Raw genomic sequence first — 23138 nt, forward strand, 5'->3', positions numbered from 1 at the left:
GCCCTGGTCAGTCAGTTCTTAATCAGAGCCCTCAGAGAGCCACCCCAGAGGGGCCGTGTGCCATGGACACAGCCGAGGATGAGAACTCCACGCTGGGGACGAGAGCTTAGATACCTGTGGGCTCGCGGCGGCACTGCGAGTGGGGGAGGGGGAATAAGGCAGGTCGATGTAATCCACCGGGTTCTTCACCAACGGCCTCTTAAGCACGTCTACATAGGTGATGGGGAAGATGCCTTGGCGGGACGTCCCGGGAATCCTCCCTTCGTACCAGTTCTCGTCCACCTGTCGGAGCAGTGTAATCCTCTCACCCTGTAAGACACAGCCAAGCCAGAGCCCTTGAGCCACCACACCACAGCCTATCTGAGGTCCCTGCCTGTATCCTGCACTGTTCTGTATCCGTCGACACGCTCTATGCTCACGAGAGCCCCCTCTATTGGCCATGGGTGGAGTACTGGGTTGGGAACGCTCACACAGTAGAGCTTCCTTAACCAGGGAGTTAAGCGTTTCAGTAAAGAGCTCAGATGTATGCCCTCCAGCCAGAAGGCAAATGTAGTGTCTTAGGCTCCTTTAGAACAAATTGGTCTCATATACAGTCTTCATCTGCAAGGCAAAGGCTTTGGAGGGTTGTGTTTGGGGTTGTTCTTTAAGTATTATGTTATTTTAAACGAATTTTTATTTGTGTAAGCATTTTGCCTGCATGTATGTAAGTGTACAATGTGCTTGCCTGGTGCCCGTGGAAGTCAAAAGGGAGCATCTGGAGCTGGAGCTATGGATGGTGGTGAGACACCATGTGGGCGCTGAGAATCAAACCTGTATCCTCTGCAAGAACAGCAAGTGCTCTTAACCCCTGAGCCACCTCTTGAGTCTTTGTTTGAGACGGCCCACACTCACTTACGTAACCCAGGCTGGCTTTCAGCTCTTAACAGTCTTCATACTGTAGCCTTCTGAGTGCTAGGATTACAGGTTTGAGCCATCACACCCAGGTCAGAAGGGTCTCTCTCTCCCTCGTGTGTGTGTGTGTGTGTGTGTGTGTGTGTGTGTGTGTGTGTGTGTGTGTGTAGGAGTACTGGTGGTACAACATGCAGGTGGAGGTCAGAGCATAATTTGCTGGAGTCGGGTCCTTAGTCTTGGCAGCTAGTGCCTTTACCAGACCCTCAACATGTTCTCTTCATTTTCCTTTCTATACTTTAGTCTTACATGCTGTTACAGAAAAGCTAGAATAGGAATAAACATAAAGCAGAAGATAATCATCCCCTATTATGCTATCCCTGGGGATAATCCCTGTCAATGTTTTCACATAGGTGCTTCCCAGCTTTACCTCTATGTGTATGAATTAGACTTGCTCAGTTTTCCTCCATGGAAATTGAGTATGTGTCATATTTTGACTTTCACACATGCTATTTATTATTAGCATTGTGTCTATGGTAGGTGTGAGGGGACATGTGCAATAGTACCTGTGTGGAGGACAGAGGACAACTTCTGTACTTTCATGAATTCTGGAGATTGAACTCAAGACTTTTTTGTTTGTTTGTTTGTTTTGTTTTTGTTTTTTCGAGACAGGGTTTCTCTGTGTAGTTTTTGGTGCCTATCCTAGAACTCACTCTGTAGCCCAGGCTGGCCTCCAACTCACAAAGATCTGCCTGGCTCTGCCTCCTGAGTGCTGGGATTAAAGGTGTGTGTCACCATCACCTAGTTGAACTCAAGTCTTAAGGCCTGTATGCTAAGTACTTTACCAGGTAAGCTACTAGACCCTTGCCCTACATATTTTTTGATACTTAATGATATAGAGTGAACCTTCTTTATCAAGGAAAACCACACACACACACACACACACACACACACACACACACACACACACACACACTCTCAATCTTGCTAAGTAGTCAGGATGCCCTTGAACTCATTACCATCCTCCTGCCTCTGACTCCCAGTGTGGTAGGATTACAAGTATATGGAACAAAGCCTCACATAATTCTACATTTGTGTAGATGTTATACAACCTAATTGACTACTCTGGGGTAGTCTCTTTCCACATATATAATGATTTAGTCATAGATTCCCGGTCATTGGGCAGTTAGGAAACTTCTAGTTTTTTCTTTGTATATGGTATAAGATATTGCTTATCTTTTTTCAAGGCATGAGCTAATTTCTCTTGATCCTCAAGGAAATCAGTAATTCTAATAGCTTTGGCAAGCTGGAAAATTATGACATATAGAGAATGTCTGAATCAATGGGAAGAAGAAACGTGTCCCCCGGCCTGTCACCCACAAGGCTGCTGTGGTCACATGAAGCATTCTGAGCTCCTCCTGGACAATAGCAACAGTGGCATACTGCTTCCGCCTGTGGACTGAGCACTGAGCAGATGGCCCAAGTCACACTCACAGGTCCACACACACTGCTGCAGCCAGGTCAGGTCAGGTCCCGACAACGCCCTTCTCTCTCCCTGTTTTTTGGCTTCAAAGCCTTTAAAATCCCTCCTGGTACTCCCCACTTGGTGACTCTCTCTCTATCTCTCTCTCTCTCTCTCTCTCTCTCTCTCTCTATATATATATATATATATATATATATATATATATATATATATATATATATATATATATAACCTAGATCAAATCACCAACACAATGCTCATCACTAAATGTTGGCTGAACACAGACTTCACAGGGACTGTACCTATGTGGTACACATGTAGGCAAAACATCCATGCATATAAAATAAAGATAAAATCTCATTTCAGAAAAGCCTCTGATTCCCCTTATTGTAAATTTTGATCAACTCACTGTGTTCTTAAGGCTACAAATTAGCACTCTATAGCAACATCACATTCCCCAGATAACAGCACTATTCAAAGGCCCCAAAGCCAGGATGCGAGGCATAGCTTACCTTTCGGAAGGACATTTCTACTTGTGTATCACCATTGAAGTTAAACTTAGCAATGGCTTCTCCATACTCCAAAACCTGCACAGGTGCCAACTTTCTGGGCTGAGCCTTCTCAGCTGGAGGCAGAAGCTGAGAACAGGAAGAAAGCAAAAAAGAAGGGCCAGGAGAGGAACAGAAGGGAAGAAAACACAAGGTAAGAAAATGGCATGTTAGCCATGGCTGGGCTTTCTGTGAGAATGGAGCTGCAGGCTGCAGTACCTCGATGTAGGTGCGTGGGAAGATTCCCACCCGGCCATGGTGTTCACCTTCGTACCAGTTCTGATCAATCTGTTTGTAGATGTAAACAATGTCCCCCTTCTGCAGAGGCAGCTCCCTGTTGACAGAAGGTCATTGCCTTTTACTAGATGTTTCAAAACATGCACAGTGAAAATAAGACTTCACACAGTCAAAGGGGATGTGGTGATTGGAATAGAAATAGGCCCCCACAGACACATGTGTTTGAATGTTTGGCCCACAGGGGGTGGTGCTATCAGGAGGTGTGGCCTTGTTGGAGGAAGTGTGTCACCGCGGGGCCGGGCTTTGAGGTCTCATATACTCAAGCTATGCCCAGTGTCACAGTCTCCTGCTGCTTGCAGATCAAGATGTAGAACTCTTAAGCTCCTTCTCCAGCACCATGTCTATCTGCACACTGCCATGCTTCTTGCCATGACGATAATGAACTAAACCTCTGAAACTGTAAGCCAGTCCCAGTTAAACACTTTCCTTTATAAAAGTTGCCATGGTCATGGTGTCTCTTCATGCCAATAAAACCCTAACTAAGAGAAAGGACAAAGTTATAGAAGGTGGGAGGCTCCACACTTGGAAGTGAGAACTCCAATTGTCACGAAATTATATCACATTGGGCATTTTTTCTAATTTTTATGGGATAGATGTCAACACACAAACTTACTAGCACTGGAAAGTGCTCAGAGGTCGTATTAGTTTGTTGTGATTTTCTTTTTTTATATTTTATATTTTTTTATATTTTTTGGGGGGAATTCTGTCTTAGAGATGCACCATGGTGGAGCCGCGAAGTCTTAACTTACGTTTATTCAGTGGTGAAATGTCTCCCTCTGGATACGTTCATTGCCCCTTGTGTGCTACAGGTAGACATGCCTGAACTCCTTCAGGTGATGACCTCATGGCATCCTCCTATCATCCACTCATTCGGCCTTCTAGCCCCTACTTCACCATCCATCTCCATCAGCTACACTAGAAAGCTCTGAAGTTAGGCAGAGCTGAGTTCAAAGATTTACTAGTTCTGGGACTCGGACAAAAAGCTTAAGCTCTCAGTGATACTGTTCCTTTATCTGACCAGGGCACCTAAACAAAAGCTGGAGAATGCAGCTGTAAACTGCAGAGGGAACACCCAGCACAGTGCATGTCCTTCCTTCTCAACATGGAAAATGGGAATTAGAAATAAAAATGAATGTCTTTCCCAACTCGTCCACACCCATCTCTTCGTTTGCCCCGGCTGTGATAGTATTCACATCTAATGAGAATTTTTTTTTGTTTTCAGGAGAAAAAAATATAAACAGAATGAAAACAGAGCAAAATTATAAAAACTTGAAATTTTCTTGAATTAAAAAGAAAAATGTCTAAATAATTTTCATTTTTGCACCAAACCAACACCACGAGAAGGTCTCTTGCTGTGATTTGGAAGGGATATGGCAGGTTTCAGTATGCCAGGGAGCCCCACATGAGGGATGCTAGCTAAACATCTGGAAAATGTATGAAACAGAGGAGGCTTTTGCAGATCTTGTGTTGGGAGACTGGTTCTAATCCTAAATAAGTCCACAAAAAGGATCCAGGACCTTCATCTTTGTGAAAAGGAATGTCTCTGGCTACATTTTTTGTCAAAGCCCTCTCCTTGAAGTGTCCTGAATTCCCTGTCCAAGTGTCATAGAGTGTGGCAGCAAGTGGGACCTGAAATGGCCCCACTGTTAAGCAGAGACCCACTACTCTGATACAGATGAACATGGGGAGGTCTGTACTTATAGCCAATAGAGATAACAGGGTTCATGTGGCTGATGCCCTCCCATCCCACCTGCAAAGTGACAGATTCATGCTTCAAACCCAGGCACCTCGGTACCAGAAGCTTGGCCACCTGATCTCTTCCCACAGAAGGGCTCTGTTTGCTTAATTAGGAGGCAGCTTGGTCGGACCCACCCCTTCAATGGAAAGAACCGGTAACTAGTCTCTAGAAAAGTGGTTTCACCAGTACCTTCCTTTAGGCCACACTCACAGCTCCCACGGATCCACATACTAGGCCTAGTGTAGAGGATTGGGAATTAACAGTACCAGGTGCTCTTAGACGTGTACAACCTTTTGTTGTTGCAGTACAACATCATCATCTGCAAACTTCCAGCCCCTCCCTGTATCATACAACAGTCTCACAGTGTCTTATGCTTGTGAATGAGAACACATTCATAACTATCTATCCTTGGTTACACAGACAGCTCTGGGGATGGGAGACATAAAGATGTTTTCTGGAACGTTCTTATGTATGCAGCCCTGAGTACAGGGAGACAAAGCCTGGTTGACTTTGTTGAATCAAATGACCGCAGAGCACAGTTTGTTTGTTTTTTAAAGGAATACACTATAGAAAGAGGTAAAACCACGTGGCTGGAAGGTTTTTAAACAATCCTGTCTGTGAATCTGGAATTTACTCTTTCTACTAAGTTCTACTGATTTTATTATGAAAACAGCCTATCATTATGAGAACATGAGCCAGGAGGTAGGAACTGCTCTCTGGTATTAGCAGTATTAATAAATGGTGACAATCCTAAGGACCTCAAGCCTTCTTACCTCTTCTATCCAATATGGTTACTCAAGGGGGGCGGGGCACATAAACTTTTAAAATGAAATCTAAGAAAATATATCACCCAAAGTCTCAATTTAAAGAATTTTGATTAAACTGCAAATTAATTCATCTATCTTTGTTATTCTCTCTGGCTGAAAAAATGAGGATGGTGGATAATATACTCTGAGTATTGACTTCTGTTACATTGTGCAAAATATCTTACTGGGTTTAGCCTGGCTAGTCTCTTTGCAAGGGAGGCATTTCTAGTCTCGTCTTACCAATGAGGAAAACTGAGGGTGAGAGACATTGATAACTTGGCCATGGCTACAGAGATGTGAGTGCCAGAGTCAAGACTTCCTGAAATTAAAGTCCACAGGCTGTCTCTTTGAGTAACTAAGGGAATGGAGTAACACAATCAAATCCAACCACATCAGAGTCATGTCTGCATTCTTGAAACTTGGTCTGGCCACTCCCTTTGTGTTGAAGGGAGTGGAAAACATGGTTGAGGAGCCTTGAGGCAGGGTTTTCCATCACTCATGAATGGAAGCTCTCCCTCCTATACTCTGGTGCCTCCTGTCAGCCAGACAATGGGATGTGGCTGGCCACGTCATCTTCAGCTGCCAAAGAAAACGCATGGTCTGTTTTAATCTATAATTCGCTAGAAGGCTCACAAGTCCCTCTGGACCCTGTCTTTGGTAGCACTTCCCAAACTGTGTTCCACAGAAAACAGAAAGGTTTCCAGGTCACCTAAATTTAGAGAACACTTGGGCCAAACAAGCAGATCAGCTTTTGTCTCCAAGGGAGTTCCACGTCCACGAACATGCCAATAGCAGCCTAGCTCCCCCAGGGGTAGGGGGCCTAAGTATAGTACGAGGCGGTTTTCTGACTCATTTCTACAACACTAATTTTTTGTTTCCATTGGTTTTTTTTTAGAACATCTTGCATGGCGAACACTCCAAGGAACACACTTAGAGAAATGCTAGCATCCTGTGGGCTTTCTCTGTCGGGAAAGCTATAGTAAAACGGGCCAAGTTCCATTCCTAGAGACTGGTTCTGATTGCTTCCACTAAGGGCTGGGTCGGACCACGCTACAAGCTAATCAAGCAGAGCACCTATCCAGGTAGAAGACGGTGAGGGGCAGCTTCAGATGCCAAGATGCTGGGTTTGAATCCTGACTCTATCACCTCCTAGGTGGCCCAAGTTCCATCATATCAGTTTCCTAAGTTTTTGAAGTGGGAATAAGAGTATCTACTCCACAAGACACAGTGAGTTAATATAACACAATTGAGTTAATAACTCAAAATCAAATGAGTTAATATAGGCAATGTAATAGTGCCTGGCATATATTCTACTCTCCGTTACTTTTATTTCTGTCTTTGTTGTTTCTCCCAACTCCTTGTCCTAAGCAAACAGTGTTTTCAAAGAGGGCAGCTAAGAAGACAAATATGACCGGTAGCACTTACTTCAGTGTCTGAGCTTTAAAGTCAAATTTGGCTCGGGCAGGTCTCATCTAAACACAAGAAATAATGCTGAGTTAAAAATCATCATAGATGAACAACGGAAAGGACATATTTTCACAAGTTTCTAGGAAGCGAAGCAGAGAAATCCAATCTAGCCAGTTCATTTTGGCTTAGATACCTGGGCAAAATCGCAGCCCCCGACCTCATCAGAATGATAGATGGATGTTTAGTCAGCTGTGTCATGCATGAAAATGCCCCTTCAGGAAGGCCACATTTAGGCAAGAGATGGTTTGAAAAGCCCCTCAGGCACGCTGTCAGCCAGCAGTCTTCCCACAAGCCTTACCCACTGACTTACTCCTTGTGGAACGTCTCCTATCTGCCTGGGGTAAGTTATGAACTGAAAACAGATCAAACTCTGGTTCACCTATCATGACATCTTCTATTCCATATGCTCTTACGGTCTGTGACATCATCCAAAAAGCCAGCTAGGGGAAAGACTGAGTATATATCTACATACTGAAACTCCATCCTGGCTGTGGCAACCTCTTTCTCCTAGACACTCAAGCCTGGAAAGCCAGACCTGGCCGTCTCCACATTCTCATTAAGTCTGTCAGTAAGTCACGCCTGCATCTGCTTGTCGTCCATCTAAAACCCTGTTGCTCTGGGTCTGACCTCTGGTTCCCACACACACAAAGCTTCCTTTGACTTTTACCTACTGCTACCCAGGAGCACAAATAACATTCCTCAAATTCTTCCTCACATGGGTGTGTGTGTGAGGGGGGGGGGGGGTTGCTTTGATGTTGGCTTGGACTGTCAGCAGATCAAATCTCCATCTCTAACCTGGGTGGAGGCTTGTGGGTCACATCTCCCTCACACCTAAATGTCACATTCTCCTGGGCATGTACCACATCCCAGCCTGGAACTTCTTCAGCTCCACCTCTGGCAAGAACTTCACCTTTATCGACTTGCATATCTTTCTTCTTTGCCCTTAAGAGTTTTTTGCTTTGTTTTGTTTTTTTAAAAGGGACACATGAAATTGTTAGAATCACATGCACAAGCTATTTCTATCCGTGTTAACTCTGACCTCGTCAGCTGCTATGGCCTCTGTCTAGGGAACAGCAAACAGGAAATGAATGATAGACCCTCTGCCACATTAGAAGACATGGGCAGAGGGGAAGGGGAAAATGGAACCCTCCAGGTAAGAAAAAGCACCTAAAAGCATCACCAGGCTATTCTAGTTGTTTGTCCTTTGGTCATACGCCCGATATTTCCAGGCTTCTCGGGTTGGTTTTTGTAGAGATCTTCTAGGGTTCATATTGCACCACAGGAATTTTTGTGCTTTGTTCTGTTTTTACTGGAGACAGGTTTTCAGTGGAGCCCAGGCTGGCCTTGAGCTTTGGGTCCCCCTCCCTAGCTGAAGAATTTTTCATCCTGTATTTTCATGCTGCTTTTCCTGTCTATCTATATACATACACATTAAGGGGCAACCAAATAACCACCTTATAATGAAGTAAATATCATTTAATACTAATGCCTATATTTATGGCATACTTTAACAGTTGTAGGTAAACGAACAGAATGGATGTGAGAGTAACATGTTCTAGTGTGAACATGTGAGATATAACATGTTCACACTAGAAGACCCAAAGACCAAAACTGTAAGGATAAACTCTTCATAGACATCACAATAGAAAAAGGTGTGAGGACAGAGATGGATCATGTCACCCACCTATATGCTGGGTGACATTATAAAAGTATACCACAGCTGCACATATTCATTGCTTGAACAATTTTGGACTTCTGAGTTTCCTAACTCCACATCCCAGGAGCTGGGAGTAAGGCATGTGCCACCTTACCTGGTTGATATAACTATATATGAGGGTGATTTTTCCACAAGACATGAATTGTGGTGTTTCTGCTCTATGCAGGGAGAGCGCTCTACAGAATCAGTGGCTGCTGACTCCTACATCTACACAGCACCACCCACATTGGCTGGCCTCACAGCCTTGTTCATCAACTAAAGGACAGTGATAAATGTGGACCTTAATACATCAAAGCATCATACTTACAACTTGCAAATTTTTAGACCCCCAGCCCAGATCAAAATGTCATAGGTGGGATGCAGCAGTCTGCATTCTGGGTTCTGCCTTTAGGGGTTCTCACGCAATGTGGGAAATACCACTCTGGAGGGGATGCAGGTCCATTAAGAGCGGGCCTGCCTTGTTACAGCTACTCCGGCTGAGCAGCCCTGGCAAGCCCATGTATCCCTAGGACAGTTCTGCATGCTCCCTGCCCCCTCACATGCCAGCAGGCCTGGCTTGGGGCTAAACTATCAGCAGAGCCCTCACAGCAGGGCTGTTCTGAGAAGGAGCCATCACACTGAGTGCCAAGAAAGAGGCTGCCTGTCACTCACAGTGGACAGGGACTTGCTAACTCTTGTTTCCTCCATTACATTTTTTTTTCTCCATACTTTAAAAATCCGCCCTATCCCCCAAATTTCTTCCAAGTCAGATTCCGCCCCCCTCACTTCTTCCCTGGAACATTTCATTTAAAAAAAAAAGAAGAAGAATAGCTAACAATGCCTCTGTCACTGGAAAGACAGAAACGTTAGTTATACTGAAAAGTGTAAAAAAAAAAAAAACAAAAAAAACAAAAAAAAAAACTAGTTCTGGTGTCACTTCCTCTGGCCCCAGCAAGCCCAACCCATGCCATAGACACATACACTTCTCCAAGAAGACATCAGCCTCAGCAGGGCTACATAAGGTTATATGGCAGGGCTGAAACTCTCACTCAAGAGGTAGCCTTTGATCTACCATACTGACCTTGATGTGGGAGGCAAAACCTGGATCAAATCACTATACTCTTGCTCTTCATCCCTGGTATAATATTAAACCTCTGTATTCTAAGCTTAGAGATGTCAAAATTAAGATAGCAGCTGAAGTGTCTCTTCAGAGTGCTCTTATCCTCCCCACGGCTTTATTCACAAGTCAGAGGTTCAAACTTCAGTGAAATGCTCCAGCACCACTGAGCAATCAGTACTGTTCTCTGAGTTTTCAACAGCAATCACTAAGTGTGGGGGCCTTTATCAAGGCTAGAAGAGGTCACTAGGTGACTTTAATAATGAAAGCTTCATCAACCATCTCTTTACAGAAGACTCTTGGGTTGTTCATACCCGAGCTTCTGAGACACATGGCCAAGGGGATACAGTTTCTAAGCAGAACACAATGCAACACGGTATCACGGTCAGATGCAAGATGGAGAGGACTGGATTTATGAGGCAGCCAATGCTCTAAGCATGCAGTAGGAGTGTGCACCAGCAGATCCCAGTCCCACAGCCAGGCATGCTTAACATACAGAGCACAGGACATAGTGGGGCTCATTCATGTCTATTCACCAGCCACAAAAGAGCCAAAGCAAGGCTAGGAAAGCCAGGACAACAGACACTGTTTGGAGAACTAAATTGGCCTACGGAGGGCAATGCCAAAGGAAGGCAAATATTGCTTTGGGTCAAGCAGCAGTTGGCGGCGACCAAAACAGACCTCTAACCCAGATTTCCTTTTTGCAGTATCATCTATATTGAGGAGGTCCCCAAAGCGCTCATTAGTGATAAACTGATGATGCGTCGGGATGACACCCGTGTGGCGTCGAGCTGCAATATCGGCCTCTTCTTGCTCACGCTTAAGTCGTCTCTGGTCCGCTAAAAGTTTCTGCCATGAAATTGCATAAAATGGGCAGTGAATGATCTGGTCCAACTTAATGGAAAATGGCCATATAAGCAACTAAGGAAGAAGGTATGAGTGAATAAGAAGACATTAAGGGTCAGTGTCAAAGGGACTTACGGCCGTCTATGTTCCCATGGTAATTATCCACTATGTATTTTGTAGGAGGAAGAGAGTACTGCCCAGAAGAAACTGGGGACATTGGGATATGGGGACAAATGATTCGATATGACCCCTCTGTCTGGCTGACTATCCCTGGGCTCAGTCCAAAGTTGTGCCTTCTGACAACTAAGGCCAGGTGACCCAAGGGTATGTACATTCAGTGTAAGCACGGGAATCATGTGGGGTTGGTAGCTGGCAACTCTCTCTGCCTTAGGCAACGAATGATACAGTCAGAGTGTTTCCAAGCTGGGACGTGGTGTGCCGCCTGACTACACCAGGCCTCTCAGGCTATAGGTCTTAACTACCCAGCAATTAGGTCATTTTTCTGCTGCTCTGTCAGTTACACTACCCTGTGCTCCACACAGCTGAGCTGCCCCTTTCGGAGAATGTGGCACCTCTTCTCCTAGGACAGCCAACTCTTCCCCTGAGCATTGATTTCAGGACCTCCGGATATACGACAAATGAGGCTGTCATGAGGCTGACAGAGGGTCTTGTTACTGTCTCACTGACTTGTGTCTACCTTAGGTGAAATGAAGCTGTTTTAGGGAATGATGTAGACACAGTAGAGAGAACAATGGCATCTGGGATTAGAAGAAACAGATACCCACCCCTACTAAGAAAATTAAAAGGCTGGGAGGGAAAGTTGGGGGAGGGGTACGGGATGAGTTACAGCAGAGGGAATGGGGAAGGGATTTGATTCAAACATGTTGTATATTTGCATGAAATTTCCAAACAATAAGAAATATATTTCTAAGGGAAAATAATCATCTATTTCTCTTCAAGACCTTTTCAAATAATCCATGTAGCCTTTCACCAAATACCACTCAAGGCCTATTCCAATGGCCCAACAGAAAAGAATTTTAATGCCTTTCCTTATACCACTGCAATTTTCATTCCTGGGATTAATACTCCTTGTGGGAAAGTATTTATTAGAACTGGTAATTCTTAACATGCTCAGTTAAACATAAGTCTTCTTCCAGCAGACAATTAAATGACTCATGTGACATTCAGCTCCAAAGGATAATGGCCCGGTTTTCCTCTGGGGGTCTACAAAAATACAACTTAACAAGTGGCTATAGGTCTTCCAGCGCTCAGAAAACTACACTAAAGAGTAAGCAAGATGAGAGAGTGCTTTGCAAAGCACAGTGTCATAGACAAAGTGCTGTCCCAGGAAGGTGGAGCCTCAATTTCTGGCTAAGCACCTTCAGGAGGTGTCCCTGTTCCAGCCATACCCTTGTTGAATAAAACAGATGGTTAGCTTGGTGACCACTGAAGGCCCTTCAAGAACAGATAGGCTCTTCTTTTCTGAAAGGCCAGTATCATCAGTGTCAACTGTAACGAATCTTCATAAAAGGGCGCAGACTAACACTCTCTTGGACTGTTTCTATAGCAGTGGAATGGACAAAAGCCCTGGTGCTCTGGCTGGCGGTTCATTATCTGTGGGGCAGATATCGAATGGAAAAGGCTTAAACCTAGTACTTAAACCTGACTCAGTAAATCCCCCAGGTCTGTGCTTTAACCACATAAGCCCATATCCATGAGGAAAGACAAACCATTTTAAAAACTGTGTGTCAGCATCCCCAAGGATGCAAGCTTCTCATGTTGAGAATGCAGCTTTCAGTGGATTCACTGTTAAACCAAGTTAGCAAAATATGTCTCTTAGTAAGACTCACCGATAAACCTTCCATATTGAGTACTAGGATTTTATTACTAAAATGGAATTTTATCTTTCCTCTCATGAGAACTTTGTCTCTCTGATAGAACAAGTACAGAAAAGTCTAGAAAGGACTCTGCTCTCAGTCCTGACAGACACTCATCACCTGTGAGTTGTAGATTTGATAATTTAGACAATTCTGGGCATCAAATATCTCCCCTGGCTTCTGATAGACAGGTATGGTATCTATAGGAGGGACATGTTTGTTTTCTACCACCCAACAGCAATGGTTATAATCAGAGTCCTCAAAGTCAGCCTTGCCTTAAATCCTTAAGGAAACTCCACCCAAACTCTGGAACCACTCAAGCCAGACCAACACAGCAAAGGGAATGGGGACAGTTGTGATATCTGAACATCCTCCCCACTGCCAGCAGTTCAAAGTATCCATGCATGTCTTAACAAACGGCAGGAGAGTGGGCCCTGAACTTATCTAATCTACGGGACTCCCTGTTCCTTGGAACGTGCAGCCAGAACATGTGTATTGCAATGCTTTATCCCAACAGGAGTGAAGCGTCTGCCCACTCAGCCGATACACAGGGGGAACTTTTTCCTATATTCCCAGGACAGCTCTATTCCAGGCCCTGAAAAAATCATCCCACACAGAGACATTTCAGTAGCTCCAAGAAAACGTCCAGACTCGGAAGTTCTTGTGTGGAGTTTGCCAGCACTAACGTGGCATCTCCCTTCTGAGGTAAAGCTGGCAGAATTACAAGCAACTTCTTCAAATCGTTTATAAAATAATAGAGTGGCCAGTACTGTCATTCTTCTGGTTTTCCTATGGCAATCCTCTCCAGTTTGGAGTATGCTTTGGCCCATTACGAGTACCCGAGAAACAGGAGGGTGGATTTCCTTAAATAACAACATGAGATGTATTGTTGGGGGGAAGGATGAAAACGTAAACTCTGGTTTCCAAGCTTCCAAGACATCAAGTGCAATACAGGCCATGTCACCTCCCTGCGACTGTAGAGCAATCAGTCAGTCCTGCTTTCTGGGAAAGTAGACTACAGAAGACCGAATGGAGCCCATAGCTTTAAAAAAAAGTTGCCCATGAAAAGCCACCATTGCTTTTGGTCACTGCACATCACCTTTCTGATAGGTGTCTGGAAAGTTCAGATCCTTCATTTTTTTTTCTCCCTGAACATGAGCAACAAGGTGAAGACAGGAGAGTTACCTCTTTATCATCATGCCGTCTCCGGATAAATTCTTCTGTGGACTCCAAGTAATCAGCTGGTATAAAATGTCTTGGTGACTCTGAATCTTCAAAACAACACAGCAGAGTTAAAATGGGCCATGGTTCAGTGGGGAGCTAGGTTTTTCCTATTATTAAGCTCAAGTTTATAAACATTGCTGAGTAACGCTCAATGACAAATTCCAAAGGGAAAAAACCCCAAGCCCCCACCCCACCTGCTTTTTGGATTGACTTGCAAACCAGTTTAATACAAAGACAACTCACCAGAAGGCCAAAGGTGAGCAAAGAGAGGGACATTCTTTTACGCGTCCCCACAAAGAGGCGTGCAGGCTCTAACAGGAACAGACCACACACTCACACACACGGGGCCACGGAGAGAGGCTGCCTCTCAAAAAACCACAGGGAAGCTGGGGATTGATGCCAACGGGGGGTCTGAGTTCAAATGAACCCGGTTCTTGGATATGAGCTAAACGGCCAATTTTTCTTTCGAAACAGTTTGGTGGTTAGTCTAAATGAAGTGGGGGGGGGGGATTTGTTTTTTAAAGAAGTGCAGCCACTACAAGCCATGGTTAATTGCCAAGCAAAACAAACAGAAGCAAAAGACGAGGCGGAAGATGAGCACCAAGAGCACACAGAGGGAGAGACAGAGCAAGCCGAGTGGAGACAGGGGAGGTGAGACTGGTCAAACACACAAAATGCCACCTCCACGGGCCGCTGCCAGTTCACTTTGTGGGTTGTTGTTCCTGTCCAAGCCATGGTCTGAGCCGGGCACAGGATTTCCATTATTAATGGCCCCCGTGCAATCCTCCAGGCCTGCCGATCTGTCCAGAGAGGGCTCTGAGTTGTGGCTAAGCCTTGCCATGGTGTGTCGGGAAGACAGACGGGTGGGGACCAAGGGTTTCCCCGCTGCCGAGTGGGGCTGGTCCTGAGAGCCCTGGCTGGGGAGGTCTGCCTTCTGGCTGGCAGGGGGCCCTGAGGAGTCATTGGGGGGAGGCTGTCTGGGGGGGTGTTGGAGGGGCTTTTTCAACCGAAAGGGGAGGGGGCTCATCAGGTAGATGTTTCTGAGGAGACTGTTCCTGTCCCCTTTGAAATCGGAGCGCCAGTCTGGCTGCCTGGAGGACTGCTGTTGCTGCTCATGCTTCCGGATAGTCGTGAAGCGGGTGTATGACGCCGGGCAGGTGCCCTTGCACTTGTTGAGGCGATGCTTGGGGAAGTCTCCATGAACACTGCCCCCGCTGCCCTCCCTGCTGTCATTAGAAACATTTGAACAGTGGTCTAGCTCATCTGAACAGATAGAAAGGGGCTCAGAAGGCACAAGGCTCCTGAAGCTCAAGGCATGGTCCGCCATATTACTACATGTGGGGGATGCATAGACCCCTCCAGAGTTCATGCCGTCCATCTCTCTGGGACGGAGCTTGGTGGACTCAAGGAGGGACTCGGCTGAACGAGCTGACGTCAGGCCGCTTCTAGACAGCACAGGTGTAGGCGACTTGCTCAGCCTGCCAGAGAAGTCCAGGGACGGCATGGACCGAGACCGCTGAATGAGCTGCTCAAAGGCCGTGATACGGGAAGACACAGTGTGCTTGGGGATATGCTCTGAGCCCTCCTGGCTAGCGCCCAGCTCACCCCTGGCTAGCGCCAGGCTGCTCCTTTCAAAGTGGGAGGCAAGATCCCGCACACTCGAGGAGGAGATGGAGCCTAAGGAGAGGCCAGCTCGGTTGATCTGGTGCATGTCCCGGTAGAACATGGAGAAGTGCAGTCCGGCCTTTCTGGAAAGAGGGCAGGGCCTCCTGGCGCTGGTGCCATACTCCTGTAGGCTCATAGTGCTACTGGACCTGCTGTCGTAATCCCGCCGAGAGCGCATGAGCAGGTTCTCGATGCTCCCCCCAACCCGGAGTGGGAGGCCTCTTTTGGAATCATTCAGAGAAACACAAAGGTTCTCACAGCTCTGAGCCTTCTCTGAGGGCAACAGGACGCTCTTCTGTTCCTGCAAAAGAGCGCTGGGAGCAGAGAGCCTGGGTTTGAATTTAGAAGGAAGGATCTCCGAAATGCAGGCTTTCGCAGCCGACAGGGGTTTCTTGTGCTTACACCCGGGGCCTAAAGCATTGCTACTGTGAAACGTTCGGCTATGGACTGATGATGAAGAAATCATGTGAGCATTCCCGCCTTTACGATCCACTGGTAAGCATGCAGAATAAAATAAACACACCCATTAGGTTAAAGCTGAAAGCTGCCTTTAAGAAAAAGAAAAAAAAAAGGAAAGAGAGAGAGGTAACATGCTCATTTGTCATAAGGGCTTTAAAAAGTCCCCAATTGATGTCCAGAAGCAAAATAATTTGTGCTGCAAAGCAGGTGCAAAGATGCAACAAAAGAAATGGCCACCCTGCCAGTTAGGAAAGGCTGAAGCTCGGCTAACTCTAGGAAACGGGTATTAGAACAACAAAAAGAGAGAGATGTTTCAGAGAGAACAAGGCTGGGGTTAGGGGTGGGGACCATTAATACCAGAAAGAAAAATGGCCGGCAAGAAAATAGGTGAGGGGCACAAGAAGGCTCCAAGGCCTGGACCTGGACAGGCAGCGCTGTCCCTGTTGCTGGAGGTCCACCCGCTGCCAACACTCAGGTGACAGGCATATAGGAGACAGACGCCTGCAGTCTTCAGCCTGACAGTTACCTTTAGTGGAAGCTGAGCTGGAGGGTCGCTTGAGCCCACTCAGGCCCTGAAGAGGGATGTCGCCACCTTCCAAGACACTTTTATAAATCTGCCTCTCATTCTCCAAGCTAGCGAGAACCCCGGGGGTCCCATCTGGTTCTCTCTTCACTGCATGGAAGTTGGAAGAGTATATACTACGAACAAGGTAATTTTAAGAGAAAAGGAGAGGGAGGGAAAAAAAAAATACAAGATTAGCTTGTTCAACATTCTTCTAAAAAGCCTGTTTGTCGATAACAGAGAAGAAAACTGCTTTCTGGTTTCCTGCTCAAGCCCTGGGCTTTCTCAGGGCTTGTTCATTTAGACCCAGGTCTGCAGACCGGCAGGCTACCATGCTCTGGGTGCACAGGAACACGATCTAAGCAACAAAGCTCCCAAGTTGTAATGACTCCATTTGTGCTCTAAAAACACAAATAAGGACCTGTGATCCTTGTACCTGGGAGGCTGGGGCAAGAGGACTTGAAGTTTGAGGCCAGTCTGAGTTACACAGTGAGATCCTATCTTAAATAAAGGCTGGGTAGGATAACAAGGAGCTGAGTACACAAGATGGCAGGCACATCCAGGGACATGAGCAGAGGATACAGAGGTCTGAGGTGTGGCCAGCAAACTAAAGTCCATGACCTAGATTGTGTTTTTCTAGGTTACGCTGCATGAGAGCTTTAGCTGACAGGAACATCAAAATCACCAGCAAAGGAAGAGAGCCCTAGCTATCTGTGGCCTCGGGGAAATCAGCACCCGAGCAAAGTCAGAATCTGGAACTCTATGTCCCCTGATCATGGCTAGGATTTTGTTTTGAGCTTTTGGCTCGGGTGATCTTCCTGTCTCAGCCTCCTCGTAATAGCATATACCACCATGCCCAACGTCACAGCCACACCTTGCATTCACTTCTTTCAAACCTTTTGTCAGAACCTGACAGCATTTATCATTCACACACTGTTGTTCATTTATTGGCTTCATTATTTTTAAGGTATCAACTTTGTTTTTAAACTTATGTTCTATAGATGTATAGATTTTGCCCGCATGTCTGTATGCGCACCACATATATGTCTGGTACCACAAAGGTTAGAAGAAAGCACTAGATACCTAGGAACTGGAGTTATGAATGGTTATGATCCACCATATGGGTGCTAAGAACTGAACTTGGGTCCTCTGCAAGACCTACAAGTGCTCTCAACTGCTAAGCCATCACTCCAGCTTCTGATTCATTTATGTTTTTAAAGGTCTATTTATTTTTACTTTAGGTGCATGTGTGTACCATGGGTGTACCATGGGTGCAGTGCCCAGAGAAGCCAGGAGAGGGCATCAGATTCCCTGGAGTCATTTCTCCAGGCCTTCACGTATTTTATCTTCTTTGAAATCTAGGCATTTTTCAAGTTATTACAAGTTCTGTTTGGAATGAGGTGTGGCACAGGAAAAAAAAAAACCCGAAGCATTTACTCCCTGAACTCCTTCCTTGCACACCTGCTTTTCTTGTGGCCTAACCTGCTGAAGCATTAACATGACACACGTTCCTTCTCCTTCTCCCTCGACTCCATATACCTCCTCATTCCCCAGGAAGAGGAGAATGTCTTTCTTGTAAAAGTATTTAGGCTTCTGCTGTATACTTTTGATCCTAATGCGATCAGTTTACTATTATCATTATAGGATTTGTCAACTTTGAAGACTAACAGCCTCACGGAATTTATTCACCTCAATATTTTATTGTATTATCAAATATATAGAAAAGTTTAAAGTATGGTAAGAGTGGCCACCAATATCAAATCCACCTAGATTCTCCAGGGAACATTGAAAAGTACTTCCTTATCACACATCCATTTGTCTTCGTGTCTACCACTGATGGAACTTTTCATATTCCACAAACCCAGCCCTTCATTTTGTGCAAAGCCTCAATCTCTGAGTCTTCATAATTATAGACAACAGTGTCAAACACACACACACACACACACACACACACACACACACACACACACACACACACGCTTGCACGCACGCGCCTATTCCCTCAGTTTTTAGATAAGGAAATGAAGCACTATAGATTATATACCTTGTCAAAGCAAGCAGGATCAACAGAATTAAGAGCCAGAACCCCAGTCACACCGTTGGATGCCATGTAGATTGTATTCTCTGATGGTGTCTTAGAATACTTCCCTCTGGCCAATGAGGCAGTGGTTCCCACACCACAGGAGTCAAGGGTATTTGAGTTTCATTATCATTATTACCAAGCATCATTTGCCAAGACTCCATCCAGGGAACAAGTGGTACCAGAACCCAGGAATGGGGAAGAGAGGAGTCCCTGAGATGCAGTGGTGCCCGCATCCTTCAGTCCCTAAGTGCCTCCAGCACTAGTAACAGCTCTCATAGCTACTGCCACTAACTAGCCCTACCTCATGCTCCTACAAGTTAAGAGCTTTACAACAGCTATTTCAGGGGACCCGCCTGAGGCTACAGGGCCTTCTTATTCTCTACTGCCTGGATGATGGAAACAAACAGGAAAAAAAAATCACTGGAACCCCAAATACAAGAAATCTAAGTCTCAAGGCTGAAAAACATGTAAAAGAAGCAAGCGCCAAGCAGCCTTCTGGGTTCATCTCTCACTAGGAGAAAACTCAGAGAGAATCAGGCCAGGCTGACCTTTCCCCCAAGGCTTTGCCTTGACTTCCAAGAGCCTCCTGGACTATACTACCCATGAGGACACCAGCGAAGGTTCTGAATGAATAAAAGGCCATGCTTTCTAAATGTAAAACTTGGCGTGGGGCTGGAGAGATGGCTCAGTGGTTAAGAGCACTGGCTGCTTTTCCAGAGGTCTTGAGTTCAATTCCCAGTAATCACATGGTGGGCTCATAACCATCTATAGAGGGATCTGATGCCATCTTCTGGCATAAAGGTATATATGCAGATATAACACTCATAATCACACACACACACACACACACACACACACACACACACACACACACAACCAAAACCAAAAACTTTGCCGGGCCGTGGTGGCACACGCCTTTAATCCCAGCACTTGGGAGGCAGAGCCAGGCGGATCTTTGTGAGTTCGAGGCCAGCCTGGTCTACAGAGTGCGTTCCAGAACAGCCAGGACTGTTTCACAGAGAAACCCTGTTTCAAAAAAAAAAAAAAAAACCAAACCAAAACAACAACAACAACCAAAAACTTGGCATACTTGGGCTGAGTAATATGTCTTAGTATGTAAAGCTATGAATTTAGAAATCCGTCCTTTTATTTTATTTTATTTTATTTTATTTTAAAAAGGTGATTTAGAGATACTGAGCTCTGATATCAGTGACCAGGAACCATAACTACAGTGGAAGGAGCTTCACTACAAGTCATTGGGACAACCCAGGGTGGCTGTCATCACAGGTACCTCACAAACCTACCTGCAGGTACCACCCATACCCCCCAGGAAAAGAGTGGCTTTCCTAGGCTCAGGAGTCAGCCTGGAGACCCTGACTTTGCCCATATAGCTTTTGGCCTACAGGGTTTGCTAAAAAGCACTTCACCCTCCCACGCCAAGATTCTGATGAAAAACCCACGGGCTCCTGTTAAAAAGGGGGACCCAAAGCGTGGTTCTCTGGATACCACCTCCAAAAGAGCGGAAGTTCGTCCACATTGGCTTTTAGACTTGTTTGGGTTTCCTAATTAAAAATGGACGAAACACCTCATTTCCGCCCTTTTGTACAAACCCCAACTGCAAAACTATCCACACACAGCTGTCCTTCGACCTTGCCAACCCCCAGTAAGGGGACCGAGGACTCTGGTGTGAGGGTCCTGCCCAGCCCTTGGCGTTGGAGAGTCACTTGGACAACTTCCACCCTGCCGCCGGGATGTCCTGAACCACCTCGGCCTTAGTCAGACCGCTAACCTTTATTTTCTCACAGCTGCCTGGCCTGACCTAGGGCCTCTACCTCAGCAGCCCTCAGGACGCCCCCACCCAGCCTGCCTGCTCTCTGTGTCCCACCCACTTCTTCCTGCTTCCCACAGAACGACAAGCCAGCACTCAGGAAACCTCTGGGAAAGCTGTTGCTATAACCAAATGTTTTCTTTCTGATACCAAAGCTAACAAAAGAATGTTTTTCCCAGATGCCCAAGGTACAGCTGAGGCACCTTATTTAAATACACTACCCAAGAGCCTCAGCACATGTTTTAAAAGACATCATCGCCAACGGCGTCCCTAATGTTGGGTCATTTGTTCCATTGCTCAAAAGAGGAAACCGAGGACCAGAGTGGTGACTGCATTTGCCTAAGTCCCCAGAGTTCCTAGGACTTTGCTATATCCAAAAGGATCAGAGCGGAGAGAAGTCACGTTGGCTCATTGGTGGAGCGAAAGAGCTACAGCCAGAATTAGCAGCTACCGACATTAAACAAAACCAGTCAAGTTCAGAAGCTCGGCTCTGAGAAGCCAGTGCTGAGTCAGATTCGGGTTCAGACTGAGCGAGCCAGAAGACAGGGCAGAGAACTGAGCCCCCGGCTGAGAGGCAGAGCCGGCTGTGGGGTTTAAAGACGTTTCAACGAAAACACATTCACGGGAAGAATAAAGTGAGAGAGCAGAGTGATCACGCTGAGTCAGCTGGTTCCGTAGGCGCTAGCGGAGAGGTCTGGGGACAGTGGACAGGGCTTTGAAAAGCCAGATTCCAACAAGGCATGCACCAGCATAAGTTGTTTTAAAAGCTTGCACATACGATGGTTTTCTGGGCTTCAGTTTCTTTCATTTGCAAAACTAACACTGGTGGTGAGGCTGTCTAGAAAAATCTATCAGCCAACCTGTGCACCTTCTAGATTCCAAGCTGATGGCCAGGCACATCACCTGGATGTTCTTCAGACACCTCCAACCCAACACATCCCAAACCAAACCCAGCTGGTTCAGCCAGTTGCCCTTACTCAAGCAGAAACCCCATGGAACCAGCTCCTCCCTCTCCTTTCTCCCCAAGCCCTATCACCCGTCAAGTCCTGCTTTCCCACTAGTCTACATCAATCCCCTAGCTCTCCCTACTACCAAGCTGTCATTTCACTATCACTTATCTAGGATCCTGCTGCAGGTAAGCCCTCCCAGCCTCCAGCCCCCGCTCCCTGCGATCACTGCAGGTACTATAGCTAGGAAAGATCTATGGCAATCCAATGTGTGTCAATCCACTAAACAAGGACTCACCGAGCATCTTCTGTGTGTCAGTCACTCTCACAGGTAGAGGAGATTCAACAATGAACATGACTGACCAAATTTTCTAGCCCAGGAGAGATGGCTTGGCAGGTAAGAGCACCCCCTGCCCTTGCAGAAGACCTGAGTTCAGTTCCCAGTACTTCAGCCTGCTCACAAATGCCTATAACTCCAGCTCCAGGGGATCCAACACCCTCTTCTCATCTCCAAAGACATTGAACTCTCGGGTACAGGCCCTCACACAGACATACACACATATACACAACTGAAAAGAAAATACACCTTAATACATCTCTCCTGTTCAAAATCATTTGACAACTTCGGGAAGAAAAACAGGCAATTGTCACTAGTGTAGTTTTGTGGGAGGGAATCTATACAGTCCTCTGAGGTTCCATCTTAAAGCACTTTGTGATAGATAAAACATTTATTTCTTTAAAAATTTTATAATGTAATGTTCCTGTTACTTATCCCAGCCCCCCATTTCTATAATAAAGCCTTCCTTGATCTCTCGCCCTCCACACAGTAAGAGGTGCCCACTCCCTTCGGGATCCCAGCATTCCACCAGCCTCACTGGATTCAAGTTACTGCTAACAAACCTGGTTCACATTACACAGGGAGCCCTGGCAGATTGTTGACTGCATTAATCTTCCTAAACCTGGTGCCTAGTATCGTCATTTAACAAAAGCTGATGGAGTAAATGATTCTAAACGCAAATACCTATACACACATAAGCTCATGGTATATTTTTAGGGGCTGAGCAATCTCCAGTGTTTATATAGTTCTTCAGGTTGTGTTTTGTTCTCAGATTAAGGAAGCTGCTCTCTGCTGGTTCAGAAAGCAGCTTTTCCTTGAGTGCCACCTGCTGGCTAAACAGAGTAAAGCTCTTTTGGTTAAGTGAAAACAGTTTTAATATGTTGAAGGGATAAGCAATGGTTAGATGAAAATTACAAACTAAAGATCTGAAAACACTTGGAGAATAAAATATAAAACCAGACATACACTATGACAGTAATTACAAAAAATACAATTGAGAAATAGGGCTGGTCATTGTGTTAGGATACTGGGACAATGGCTGCCTGGGAACAGAATATGATTGACGTTGTTCCCACCCTCCCCTGATCCCCTGCCCTACCATCATCATCACCATCACCATCATCACCATCATCATCATCAACAACAACGACATTTTTTGCTTGTTTGTTTGTCTTTTGAGTCAATGTTTCCCATCACCCAGGCTGGCCTTGAACTTTTTCAATCATCTGGCATGCTGCTATATCCAGCTCTGTTAAAATTGTGAGATAAT

The 23138-nt window shown here is 45.8% G+C and overlaps 1 protein-coding gene across 50 annotated transcripts in view; it reads right to left on the reverse strand.

Annotated features, from left to right (window-relative positions):
• Positions 1-23138, reverse strand: part of Sorbs1 (sorbin and SH3 domain containing 1) — a 238680-nt gene that overhangs the window by 19802 nt on the left and 195740 nt on the right. For 44 of the 50 annotated variants that reach the window (XM_076563072.1, XM_076563033.1, XM_076563034.1 and 41 more), the window contains 7 exons: positions 16638-16810; positions 13949-14034; positions 10722-10889; positions 7186-7232; positions 3139-3253; positions 2884-3009; positions 115-309 (listed from right to left, as the gene is read on the reverse strand). In XM_076563072.1, the coding sequence (XP_076419187.1) occupies positions 115-309; positions 2884-3009; positions 3139-3253; positions 7186-7232; positions 10722-10889; positions 13949-14034; positions 16638-16810 (910 nt within the window). The remainder of the gene's footprint in view (positions 1-114; positions 310-2883; positions 3010-3138; positions 3254-7185; positions 7233-10721; positions 10890-13948; positions 14035-16637; positions 16811-23138) is intronic. The other 6 variants (XM_076563043.1, XM_076563070.1, XM_042263419.2 and 3 more) reach the window with 1 other exon arrangement.

The sequence above is a fragment of the Peromyscus maniculatus genome, chromosome 1, assembly GCF_049852395.1.
Source record: "Peromyscus maniculatus bairdii isolate BWxNUB_F1_BW_parent chromosome 1, HU_Pman_BW_mat_3.1, whole genome shotgun sequence".
NCBI classification, from domain to species: domain Eukaryota; kingdom Metazoa; phylum Chordata; class Mammalia; order Rodentia; family Cricetidae; genus Peromyscus; species Peromyscus maniculatus.